Consider the following 12,652-nt stretch of genomic DNA (forward strand, 5'->3'; position numbering starts at 1 on the left):
AGTTACAGGACTGAATGAGTTCTATAGAGAAAGATGAGAAGAAAAGAGACCCAAAGCCCAAAGCTAGAAAAGCAACAACTTTTACAGGACGGGCAGAGAAAGAATATCCTGGTGGCCAAACGTTGTATTTAATCACATGAATGAATGAGAAAATAATTGTACTGTGATTCCTGACTTGAAAAAGCTTTGCAAATACAAATAACCTGGCTATATATTAAGAATATTTTATTTCACAAATTATTATTGTATGGATGATAATTCTTCAGGGGTAAATGTGTGGTTCTTACATAGGCCTATTATCTTATTTTTGAGGCATATCTTGCTCAATTGAAAAAAAATGCATAAGAGAAGTGGTAGGAAATAAAATGGAGTAGAGGAAAGAATGGAATTTACTAATAATAGACTCACAGCTAACTAAGTAAACAATTCAGTTCCCTTCTAGCAACAGTTACCTTTACATATAAGGCCAACAATGTTTCACTGCAACATTTATCAAGGAAGAAAAATGTAAACTCTTAAAAATCTGTGAAGAATTCTAAATGACTAATTAAAACTTGTTGCAAAGTCAACTACGATAATTTTCTAACTACAAAGTAACTTTGACCAAAGTCTTAGTCCGTAAAAATGAGAACAAGGCCGGCGCGGTGGCTCACACCTATAATCCCAGCACTTTGGGAGGCAGAGGCGGGCGGATCACGAGGTCGGGAGATCTAGACCATCCTGGCTAACACGGTGAAACCCCGTCTCTACTAAAAATACAAAAAGTTAGCCGGGCGTGGTGGTGGGCGCCTGTAGTCCCAGCTACTCGGGACACTGAGGCAGGAGAATGGCATGAACCTGGGAGGTGGAGCTTGTAGTGAGCCGAGATCGAGCCACCGCACTCCAGCATGGGTGACAGAGCGCGACTCTGTCTCAAAAGAAAACAAAACAAAACAAAAACAACAACAACAAAAAGAGAGAACATTTGGTGAAAGAACTATGGCAGGGAGTTGATAAGACTTTGAATTTAGAATTGGTGGGGGAAAAAGTGATCTGAAAAAAAAAATGGATTGGGACATGTCTCTGGGGGTGGTTTATGAAGCGGCTATGAGCACTGATTCTAAAACAAGCTGTTCAGGTTTCAATCCTGGCTCGGCTATTTATTCCCTGTGTGATTTTGGACAAGTTGCTCAAGTTGCCTCACACCTGAAGAAAAATGGTAACACTTTCTAGGGTTGTTACGAGGGTTGAATGACTGGATGCTTATAAAACATGTAAAACTTTTCCTAGCACATAAAAAGTACTACACAAAAATTTGTTAAAAGAAAATTGTAAAAATTGATCATGTAACCAAAACACTTTTGAAGTTTCTACTTTTAGTGAGTTTCACAAGCTCAGGGGAGAGTGTTCAGTGAACGGAAACAATCTCTTCTCATCTTTCTTCTCCCATCATTTTTTTCTCCTATCTTCAGAGTACTGTATTGTTGTCTCTTTATACTAAAAATAATTCTGTTTATTCAACAAAAGTACCTCAAGAAGCAAGTATAGTGTTTCCCAGATATTTTCTTAAAAGTAATTTCACCATGTATTTTCATGTATATATTCATGGCTATTTTCCCACTTATGATTGGTCCCAATGTTTTCTTTCTTTCAGAGAGAACATTAAAAATAAGTTAGGAAACTGAGGTGCAAGGATTGCTGGAGGCCAGGAGTTCGAAACCAGCCTGGGCAACATAGTGAGACACCCATCTCTACAAAAAATTTAAGAATAAGCCCCACATGGTGGTGTGCTCCGCTTGTAGTTCTAGTTACTGAAGCCCCACCTCGGCAACAGAGCGAGACCATCTCAAAAAAAGCATGTGGAAGAAAAAACATGCACAGTAGATTTAGTGTTATTGTGATAACCCTAGCACTTCAGTGGAAAAAATATAAAAAATTTCAACGAGTAGACAATAACACATATAACCCAGATTTAAAATATACCTTCTAGCCCTTTTGAGAAGTCAAAATTGAACAACCTGAATGCACCAGCTTTTTTGAAAAAAGTTTTGTAGACACGCGGTCCCCAAAACCTGCCGTTCAAACAACTCCAAGGGTCTTTAAAGTACTAAATCCCTTTGTATGTGTCCTATCGGACCCTTTGGTTTCCAGGAAAGCATTAAAAATAAAAATAAAAACTCTCTGCCTTAATTTTATTTCACGACTTTCTTTTCTCTTATTATAGCTTTCCACATTGCTTTAGAAGAGTTTACATCTAACTCTAGTGGTCTTCGGCTTCTCCCTCTTTGACACAGAAGACTAGTTTCAATTGTACAAATAGGCTGGACGCTTCAGCGGTTATCTTCCGACCACTCCCTGTGTGCTCGTGCGGGCGGGGTAGGGGGCGCTTCTCCACTCTCCGCGACCTCAATGTATGCGGAAATCCTCCTGCCTTTGTGCACACGTTTATTTAGAAAATTCTCTCCACCCCCACTCCCGTCCGTCCCGCCCCTTCTTCTTTTGCTTATTCTCTGAGTTTTGCCTCTCCTCCCACCCCCACTCCACCGTAATCTTACCCTACCCGTACAGATTCCACTTTCCCACTTCGGAGCTAGAGTAATTTAAGATCCCCCCATTATTAGCTCCACGTCGCCTTTAAAAGCCATTCAAACGAGTTCACCTTCCAGGGTTCTGCAGTTGTGCTGCAGCAGCATTTCTCTCCTCTCCAGTATCAGACGTTAAAACAAAGCAAGCCGCAGTGTGTGTCCATAGACGACCTTGGAACGAAAAGCTGCCCTGTTTGGGATCAATGCTTAGGGAACCCAGTCCACTCCCGCACTCACGTGTTCCCGCCTCGCCCTCCAGCTAGTTCCCCCGCGCGCTGGTCCCCACTACTCGCTCTCCAGTCTCGCCTCCCGACTTCCTTCTGCGCGCCTCGTAAAACCGGGGAAGTTCAATCATTCCGCAGCGAGCCGCGGCGGCCGCACTGGGCATGCTCAGTCTCCGGGCTCCGCTCGGCAGGCAAGAGGCTTTCTCCGGCTCTGGGCTCCGGTCAGTGGGTGCCTGGGCTCGGCTTTCCCCGGCGCTGGCTGGGCACAGCGGTCCCTGAGCCCAAGCGACACACGCCCCACGGTCTCCGATCCGGCCCCTGTGAGAGCCGCGCCGTTCTGGAACCCAAGAGCCCCCAACTTCGCGCCAAGTTCGGAGCCGTCTTCTGAGGGAGACATGAAAAAGATGAGCAGAAATGTTTTGCTACAAATGGAGGAGGAGGACGACGACGACGATGGGGATATCGGTGAGCGAGGGGTCCCCGCGTCCCACCCGAGAGCCCGAGCCGACGCGGGAAGAAGTTCGGGGGCTGCGCGGGGGCGCTGTGCTCTCCGCGGGGGAGGTTGGCCGGGACGCTGGGCCGCTCCGTGCAGGGGAGGAAGCCCGCTGTCCCCGGCTGCTTGCAGACTGAGGCCCCGGTGCAGCCCCGGCGGGGCGGAGGCGCGGGGCGCGTGGTGGCCCGGAGGACAGGCTCCTGACGGGCGGGGGATGCTGCCCCTGAGAAGTCTGGCAGCTGCGGGGACGCCTCTGCGTGTGGAAGTCTCCACTCAGAAGCAACTTTGGGGTCACTTCCCCGCCTCGCACAGTGCTAGGGTTGCCGAGGAGCCTCGGCACTGGGACGAGCCCCCTGGGCGGGGTCCGAGGAGCAGGCCCGCATTTGGAGGACAGGGTGTGACCCATCTGAATCCTCGTTAAAGTAAAAGCCGACCGACGGCTCTGGGAGGGTTGAGGCCTGGCGGCGGGGCGGCCCCGGGAAGTGATTTGTGGCCGCTAGGCGCGCGCTGGAAACCCTTTCCCATCTGCGGAGCCCGCCGGAGCTGTGATCGGAGGAGGAATCCCCTAGGCAGGATGGACCGCAGGGCCTTTTTCACTCGTCCTGAGGGGCCCTGGGGCTTGGGGAGCAAACCTGGGGTGACCCATTTCTAGTTAGAGTTAAAAATGCATGGAAGTGACAAGCCGAACGGAGGGAGAGCTGTTTTAAGAGCAAAAAAAGAAAAAAAGGGCAAACAAAAGGGATGAGAGGAGGTGAGGAAGGGGAAAGGAATGGGAAGACTAGAGAGAAAATCGGGTCCCTAAAGAGAACACTGTCGGGGGATAATGATATAATGTGTCCCTCCAGAAGACTCTAATTAAATTACCAAGCCAGTCTGTTGTGGCGACTCGGCTTAGTCTCCTGGATGCCAAATCAATTTTAAAACAGAACATCCTGCTGATGTTCTAAAGCCCTGTTGTTATCTAATAACTTTAAAAGTAACTTAATTTTAGGAGTTGGGTGTGGTTTTTATTTCTGTTACATTTTGGGCACGGAATATTTTGATCAAAAAAATTTGGTAATTTCTTGGTTGTCCAGGGACAAATCGAATAGAGGAGATTACACTCCATGATTTAGTTTCACATTTCATTCATTCATTTAAGAACAATTTACTGGTTATTCATCCTTAAGGAGGGAGCAAATAGTAGTAGTTTTTATAGGAGAGAAAACTGAAGCGCACAGGTTGGTCTGCCCAGCTTCTCACATTTTCACACCCAGGTTTTCTGACTTGTAAAACCAGTGAAGATTAATACTCTTACCACTGGGTCACTCTGGCTGTTACTACTGTTTAGCAAGATTAAGTAGTACCTGATGATTACATAAAAATATAGGAGTGAAATTTAAAAAGTTACAATAAAATTGGCACAGTCTGTTTCCCAGGAAAGTATTATTGTCTTTTATGGTGAGCTGCACTGTTTATAATGAGTATTGTAAGTAAATAAGGGCAGGAGCTCAAATGGAAACTGAAGTAAGCAAGAGGCTCTGAGCTTTATTTGTTTTACTGTGCCAGCAGTAGATCTCAGTTTAGAAAGTAATTTGGTCTAGCTTGTGTTTACCTATTGAGGCATTGTATAAATTCATCTTAAGTGTGTGGCAATAAGCTCTTTTTATTTTTAATGACATGTCATTCATGCTAGTTTTGTCCTGTCAAACAGTGTAGATATATTTAAGAAAAAGTTAAATATCTCTACTCCTCCCCACCCTCTAGAAACTACTAATATTAATACTTTAATGTTAATATTAGTTGGGTATTTCCCACTATTCCTGTGGGGCCCTGGGGCCTCTACTATAGGGGTCATCTTAACATGTTTTATGTCAAGCAACAGGAACCATTTAAACAGGTCTTGGCAATTTTTTTTTCTTCTCAGTGAATGAAAAGATATGCTGATGTTCTAACACCCAGTATCTATGAATGTGATTTCTGTTTCTTTCTTTCTTTTTTTTTTTTTTTTTGAGATAGGGTCTCTCTCTGTCATTCAGGCTAGAGTGCAGTGATGTGATCATGGCTCATTACAGCCTCAACCTACGGGGCTCAAGCGATCCTCCCACTTAAGCCTCCCAAGTAGCTGGGACTTTAGGCACCACCATGTCCACCTAGTTGGTTGTTTTTTTGGAAGTACAAATTTAATGTGGGTTGTAGTGATTTTATATCAGAAAATACTTAAATATGCCAATGTTAAGTTTATGCCTTTACAAAAGAATAAGGCTTTTTAAAGATTACCAGGAGTAGGCTGATAGTGATGCAAAGCCTTTTACAAAATAATTATTATTTCCAGCTGTGGGAGAGGAGACTGGATAATTTTAACCTCTGCCTTTAATTTTGCAATGCACGTCTGTATTTATGCTATTGACTAATATTTCTCCTAGTACTTGATTGTCACTGTCAGTAGTTGTATAATAGTTTGAAACCCACTTGGGTACAGAAGATTTCTGTGAAATCCCTCTATTAATATTACCTTTATAATTCAGAGTGGGAGAATTATTTTTAGAGACAGGGTCTTGCTCTGTCACTTAGGCTAGAATGCAGTGGCAAGATCATAGTTCACGGCAGCCTTGAACTCCTAGCCTCTAGCCATTCTGCTGCCTTGGCTTCCCAAAGCTCTGGGATTACAGGCATGAGCCACTGTACCCAGCCTTAGAATTATTTTGACACGAGTTCCTGGGTATACCATCGGGCATTATAATGGCCTAATTTGCAAGAGACCCCCTCCCCCCGCCCAAAAAAAAACCTTTCTAACTGGATGGGGTCCCTGACTATATCATAGAGATGCTTTATGTATATATATGGAAATGTGCCCTCTAGTAGCTGGGATTTAGAGCCTTTTAAACAGTGGGTTCCTGCTTACTTTTGAAACACTGTACTTTTATTTATTCATTTAGAGACATGGTCTCCCTCTGTCAGGCTGGAGTGCAGTGGCGCAGTCACAGCTCACTGCAGCCTTGACTTCCCAGGCTCAAGCAATTCTCCAACCTTAGCCTCTCGAGTAGCTGGGACCACAGGCCTTGTGACACCATGTCTGGCTAATTTTTTTTTTCTTTTAGTAGAGACAAGGTCTCACTGTTGCCCAGACTGGTTTCAAGCTGCTGAGCTTAAGTGCTTATCCTACCTCGGCCTCCCAAAGTGCTGGGATTACAGGTGTGAGCCACCATGCCTGGCTGTTCAGTACTTTATGTCAGTGTTGCCTCCTAGTTTAGAATGAACTGATCTGGAGAATCAAGGATAGAATATCTCACTATGGGTGTCTTTTCCTTGTTTGCTTAAGTTACAGCCAGCAGAAATTATTTCCAAAGGCGTGCTTGTGTGGCAACCTGTTGGCATTAGAGCATTTTTGCAATAGGCCACTTATTTCTAAAGCAGTGCCAACAACCAACCACTGAAGCCACATCCAGGCAGTAGTGGTGGGAAATTTGTGGTTTGAAGCCCCTGTTGTGCTGGTGGAGATCACATATTGTTGCAAGCCCCTGGGAGTTAGGTTGTGTGCTACCCTGCGAAGTGTGCAAAAGAGTGTCCTTGGCTGCTTTTCGCCCCCTCATCAGCGGATTAAATTCAGCATCTCTTCTTGTTCATGTAGAATGCTATAGGAATAGCTTTTATAGCCAGAATGCAGAAATCAGATTAGTATGCTGCTTTATTTTGTTTCTTCAGTTCTGTTCTCTGTGGTCAAGCTTTGCTGAAGGAGGAAAAGTGGTTCCAAAAAAGACTATCAGGAACTATTCAGACTGTTCAGATAACAAGGTTTTGTTTGTGGATGGTTGGTTGGTTGCTTTGAGTTCCTAGTCTGTTTATGGTAGTTTACTGTCTGATCCCCATCACTAATGGTCATGTCATTGAGGGGTAGACAGAGGACATGGTCCCTTACCTTTGAGAGATAATGATCCAGCTATTGGCTCCCTTTTCAACTGTCACATTTTTACATAGACTTATCTTCCCACACCCACCTCTCTTTCCTTATTACCTACTTTAGGTTTAATCACCTGTAAATCTGATACTAGCCCCAGTCTTCCTTCATAAATGTTGATTGAGCAATCCTTCTGTGCTAGTTTCAGGATTAGGTGCTGGGCCAAGTGTTGGGAGACTAAAAATGAGTAAGACATACCTGTGTCTTCCAGGAGAAAAGTTCCTTAGAACCAGACTGATATTGTGAAATATATAAGGCATTCTTCCAGTTTCTTGGCATGCAACTCCTAAAACTTTTGGAATTTTCAAAGCGATAAGCGTCTTTTTGTGTGCTAATAAGTTGACAGATGGCTGGCAGCCCCTAGGTAGCTTCCTGATAGGGGCTGGTCACTGGAAAGACCAAGGCAGGATTAAAGGGTTGGACTTCCAGCCCCATCTCCCAAACTGAAGAGGGGTAAGAGCCAGGCTGAAAGTTAAGTTGATCACCAGTGGCTAATGATTTAATCAATCATGCCTGTGTAATAAAGCCTCCATAAGAACCCCAAAATTCTGTGCGCTGCCCTGGCAAATTAATGGAACCCAAAGAGGGTGTTGCGAGAACCTCAATTTGTAGCCGGTGGGTCAGAAACCCAGGCAAAACAACCTGGGGCCTGTGATTGGTGTTGGAAGTCGGGGGGCAGCCTTGTAGGACTGAGCCCCCAGTCTGAGCTCTGAGGCTTACTGCAGGTGGGTAGTATCTGAATTGACTTGATTTAGAGGACGCCTAGCTGGTATTCATTGCTGAAAGACTACTTGCTTGTCATGTGGGGAGAACTCTTCCCACATCTGGTGATAAACGTATTCTGTGTTGGTTGTATTGAGAGTACAGAAGGAGAACCTGAGTTTGGTTTTCTCTGCATCATCAGAGAGAGATTTGCAATAAAAGGCACATACAAAACTGAAGGGAGAGACTGGGAGAGAGCTTCACAGAAGAGATTTTTGGGTCAGATGCTGAAAGACTAGGCAAATGTAGTGCAGAGATGGCTGGAGGAGAGTCTGGAGTTCCAAATAGTTGCCTGCAAGGGAAGGCGGGGAAAGGCTATGCCATGAAGGATCCTCCATACACTTTAAGGATTTTGGGTTTTACTCTGTATGTGATTTGGAGCTCCTGAAGGATGTTAGTGAAAAGAGTGATAGGATTGGATTTGCTTTTGGAAAAATCTCCATGGTAGCACGTTCTAAAATGGGTTAGGAAAGGAGATAGTAGAGCTAAGCCTTTCCAGTAGTTGGGGTCAGAAATGCCTGCAGTGGTCATGGGAATGGAGAAGAATGGGTCTGAGAGCTTTATGAAAGAGGCGGCATCTGTGGGTTCTCAGCTGCTGGTTGTTTCCGGCAAGCAGAGAGGAGCCCGTGATGATGTTGGCAGGAGGAGAGAATTTTCTGTTGTTCCAACTAGTCTTTTAATTTTCCCCTCTGACCATTGGCTCAGACCATTCCCCCTCCCCCACTCCTTTTTTTTTTTTTTGGAGACAGAGTCTTGCTCTGTTGTCCAGGCTGGAGTGCAGTAGTGCGATCTCAGCTCACTGCAAGCTCCACCTCCTGGATTCACTCCATTCTCCCACCTCAGCCTCACGAGTACCTGGGACTACAGGCCCCCGCCACCACGCCCAGCTAATTTTTTTGTATTTTTAATAGAGACGGGATTTCACCGTGTTAACCAGGATGGTCTCATCTCCTGATCTCGTGATCTGCCCGTCTCGGCCTCCCAAATGCTGGAATTATAGGCATGAGCCACCGCGCCTGGCCTCCCCCGACTTTTTTTTTTGAAACGGAGTCTCGCTCTGTTGCCCAGGCTGGGGTGCAGTGGCCCAATCTCAGCTCACTGAAACCTCCGCCTCCCGGGTTCAAGTGATTCTCCTGCCTCAGCCTCCTAAGTAGCTGGGATTACAGGTGCCCACCACCGTGCCTGGCTAATTTTTGTATTTTTAGTAGAAATGGGGTTTCATCATGTTGACTAGGCTGGTTTCAAACTCCTGATCTCAGGTGATACACCTGCCTCGGCCTCCCAAAGAGCTGAGCAGGCGTGAGCAACCACCATGCCTGGCCAGACCATTCCCCTTCTTAGTAATTTCAGCCTCACCTCCTCTTTTTCTCAGTGGTTCCCTGTGATATTATGACACATATGTTTTTGTCCATGGTTCCTGGCTTATAACTACCGTAACTCTTGCTATAATGTTGGGGTGCTTTAGGCCTCAGAGGCAGAAGCAGGCCTCAGAAAACAATCTCCATCTTTGACCTGCCCTGTTTTTACCTTTGTCTCTCCAATTTTAGAAGCTAAAACTATAATCTTTCCCCGTCTTTCTGTGTGAGAACTGCCCATAAAGAAATTCTCGCATCTACCTTGTCTCAATGTAGGCCATAAGACCCCCATTTCAGAAGGGATCCTGCCCCATGCCCTGGAGGGAGGAATGCTGCACAGAGATGCCAGAAAAATCTGATCAGACAGGCCTTGCTGGGTTTCCCCACTCAGTCTATTAGTATTAAATCATATGCTTTTTGTCCAATCACTTTTCAACATGGTTCAATCATAACTATCCAATGAAGTCTCCATAAAGGTCCAAGAGGACCGGTTCAGGGAGTTTCTGGATAGCTGAACAGTGGAGGTACCTGAAGGTAGCTTGCCCTGGGAGGGCGGGAAAACTCAGTGCCCTTTCCCCCATACCTCACTCTATGCATCTCTTCGTCTTTATCTTTTATAATAAACTGGTAAACGGAAGTGTTTCCCTGAGTTCCCCAAGCCACTACGGCAAATTATTGGAACCCAAGGAGGGTGTCGTGGGAACCCCAATTTATAAACAGTTCATCAGAAGCACAGGTAAAATGACCCGGGGCTTGTGATTAGCATCAGAAGTAGTGGGGGGCAGTTTTGTGGGACTGAACCCTTAACTGTGGGATCTGACACCATCTCCAGTTAAATAGTGTCAGAATTCACTTGGAGGATACCCAGCTGGTATCCACTGCAGAATTGATTGCTTGCTTGTTGCTGGGGAGAAATCCTTGTACATTTGGTCACTGAAGTCTTCTGTGTTGATTGTTGAGTAAGAGAATGGAAAAAACACTTTGTGTTTTTCTGCTCACAGCCTCCCTCCCCTCCCAAGTCTGTCACAAACCAGAAAGTTGTTAATGATCCTCTTAGCCCAAAGTGCTCACAATGAATTCTCACTTATTTTTTTGTTCTATGCAGTTAGCATTCATCCTGTATTTTGTCTTTGTTATTCATTATCTTTGCTTTTATCATTCCCATAACCAGAGTATACATTTCTTGGTGACTGGCCTAGGTTATTTAAGTCTTCCAGAGATCATGCAAAATATCTTAAATATTGTACATATTCCATTGCTATAATTTTTAAGAGTTGTCTCTTTTCCTCATTCTCCTCTAAAATGTAAGCTCCCTGAAGGCTGGTACCTTGTGTGCTTTGTGTTTTAAGCTGTGTGGCACCTTGGTAGGAGCCAAGCAAGTAATTGTGGAAGAAATGGATGATTTATTCTTCTAAGATAACTTGATTAACATAATGCCTAGTGTTTTTATGGCCCTAGTAGAATTTTCTGCTTCTGTGGCACTTTGAGATACCCCCAGTTATCTGTTCTAAAAATGCTGAGTGTATGTATTTTACCAGGCACTCTGCTAGGTTCCAGGTTCACTGTTCTCCAGTACCTCACTATCTAGAAAGGAAACAGATAATTTCAGTAACTTGTGATTAATACTGTAATCAAGATCTGTACCAGGTTCAGTGGTGATAACAAGGAGAAAGCATGTGACCTTGCCTAGGGGAATCCAGGACAGCTCTACTGGGGCAGCACCTGAGCCAGCCCTGTTTTGATGAAAAGACAGGTGAGGGCATGGGGCTAGGACAGCAGAGCATCCTGAGTGTTTCTAAAGGCATGATGATTTCTCAGAAATTAAATTTTGATACACTCTGGCCTTATTCATTATGGCAAGGGGATCGTGTTGTGTACATATCATAAATATATACACATGTATAAATATGTATACATTATATATACATATGTGTGTGTGTCTGTATGCACACCCTCTACCAAGGAGATGACAGCTAAAAAACAAACTCCTCAAACTCTCTTAGAATAGTCTTGCTTCTTTTTATAAACCTTTTGTTATTTTCAGTTTCAAATCCACAGGCATGATTTATCTTGCACATTCTTTCAAGTCAAATAATAGCTTTCCAAAAGGTCCTCCAGTATCCTCTTAAAATACTTTATTTGGATCTGAGACAAACACAGCTCTAAAAGAATAAGAGTTACTCTTACTTGATTTGTATTTTAGCTGTATACACACTCCTCTTTTCTCAAGGGGTTGCAGCAGTCACATATGTTGATTGCTCTACATTTATTATTTTTTCTTTTAGAAACCTAGAAATTTAGACCAGATGCTCTTATGAAAATTTCCATCAGTTATATGGGATTTTAATTCTGATATTCTTGAAGGGAGATTATAAACGATTAAGAATAGCAGAAATAAAGGGCTGGACATGATGGCTCATGCCTATTATCTCAGCACTTTGGGAGGCCAAGGTGGGAAGATTGCTTGAGCCAAAGAGTTTGAAACCAGCCTGGGAAACACACCGAGACCCAATCTATACAAAAACTGCAAAAGTAAGTTAGGCATGGCACACGCCTGTGGTGCCAGCTGCTTTGGAGGCTGAGGTGGAAGATTCAATTGAACCTAGGAAGCCAAGGCTGTAGTGAGCTGTCATTGTGCCACTGCACTCCAGCCTGGGCAACAGAGACGCTGTCTCAAAAAAAAAAACAACAAAAAACTCACAATTTGGCTTTAAATTAAAGGATAATATTGATCTCTTAGTGATATCTGTAGCAGATGATTAAAATGATTGTATTTTAATAAGTTTTCACTCTAATCCTTTAGGTTTTCTTCTGTTACACTTTACTTGATGTGTGTTTTGTATTTTAGCTGTACATCTTAACCAAAAACACTCGTCTTGAAGGGGGGAGAAGATTTCTTATTCGTCTTTGTATCTCACAGCCTGAATATCGTAATGTTTTTCACATAGTAGATGTTCAACAAAACATATGTTGTGGGATATTTTTAGTTTTTTTTTTTTTTTTTTTTTGAGATGGAGTCTTACTCTTTTGCCCAGGCTGGAGTGCAGTGGCATGATCTCGGCTCACTGCAAGCTCCACCTCCTAGGTTCATGCCATTCTCCTGCCACAGCCTCCCAAACAGCTGGGACTACAGGTGCCCCCCACCACGCCCAGCTAATTTTTTTGTATTTTTAGTAGAGAACCCGTGTTAGCCAGGATGGTCTTGATCTCCTGACTTCGTGATCCACCCACCTCGGCCTTTCAAAGTGCTGGGATTACAGGCGTGAGACCCTTTTAGATTTTAATGGAAGCTTTGCATGCCATATGATTTAAGCTGC

The 12,652-nt window shown here is 44.2% G+C and overlaps 2 protein-coding genes across 5 annotated transcripts in view; one reads left to right on the top strand and one right to left on the bottom strand.

Moving 5' to 3' along the window:
• Positions 1 to 2,727, bottom strand: part of LOC100446878 (pleckstrin homology domain-containing family A member 8-like) — a 42,880-nt gene extending 40,153 nt beyond the window's left edge. The window contains exon 1 of the mRNA XM_063712128.1: positions 2,639 to 2,727. The gene's annotated coding sequence lies outside the window, so the exon portion shown is untranslated. The remainder of the gene's footprint in view (positions 1 to 2,638) is intronic.
• A 235-nt stretch (positions 2,728 to 2,962) lies between these two features.
• The window catches only part of ANO6 (anoctamin 6), a 212,809-nt gene continuing 203,119 nt past the window's right edge, over positions 2,963 to 12,652 (top strand). For 3 of the 4 annotated variants that reach the window (XM_024256712.3, XM_024256711.3, XM_009247637.4), the window contains exon 1: positions 3,032 to 3,253. In XM_024256712.3, the coding sequence (XP_024112480.1) occupies positions 3,184 to 3,253 (70 nt within the window). In that variant the 5' untranslated portion in view covers positions 3,032 to 3,183. Of the gene's footprint in view, positions 3,254 to 12,652 lie in introns of all 4 variants that reach the window. The other variant, XM_024256710.3, reaches the window with a different exon arrangement.

The sequence above is a fragment of the Pongo abelii genome, chromosome 10, assembly GCF_028885655.2.
Source record: "Pongo abelii isolate AG06213 chromosome 10, NHGRI_mPonAbe1-v2.0_pri, whole genome shotgun sequence".
In the NCBI taxonomy this organism is placed as follows: domain Eukaryota; kingdom Metazoa; phylum Chordata; class Mammalia; order Primates; family Hominidae; genus Pongo; species Pongo abelii.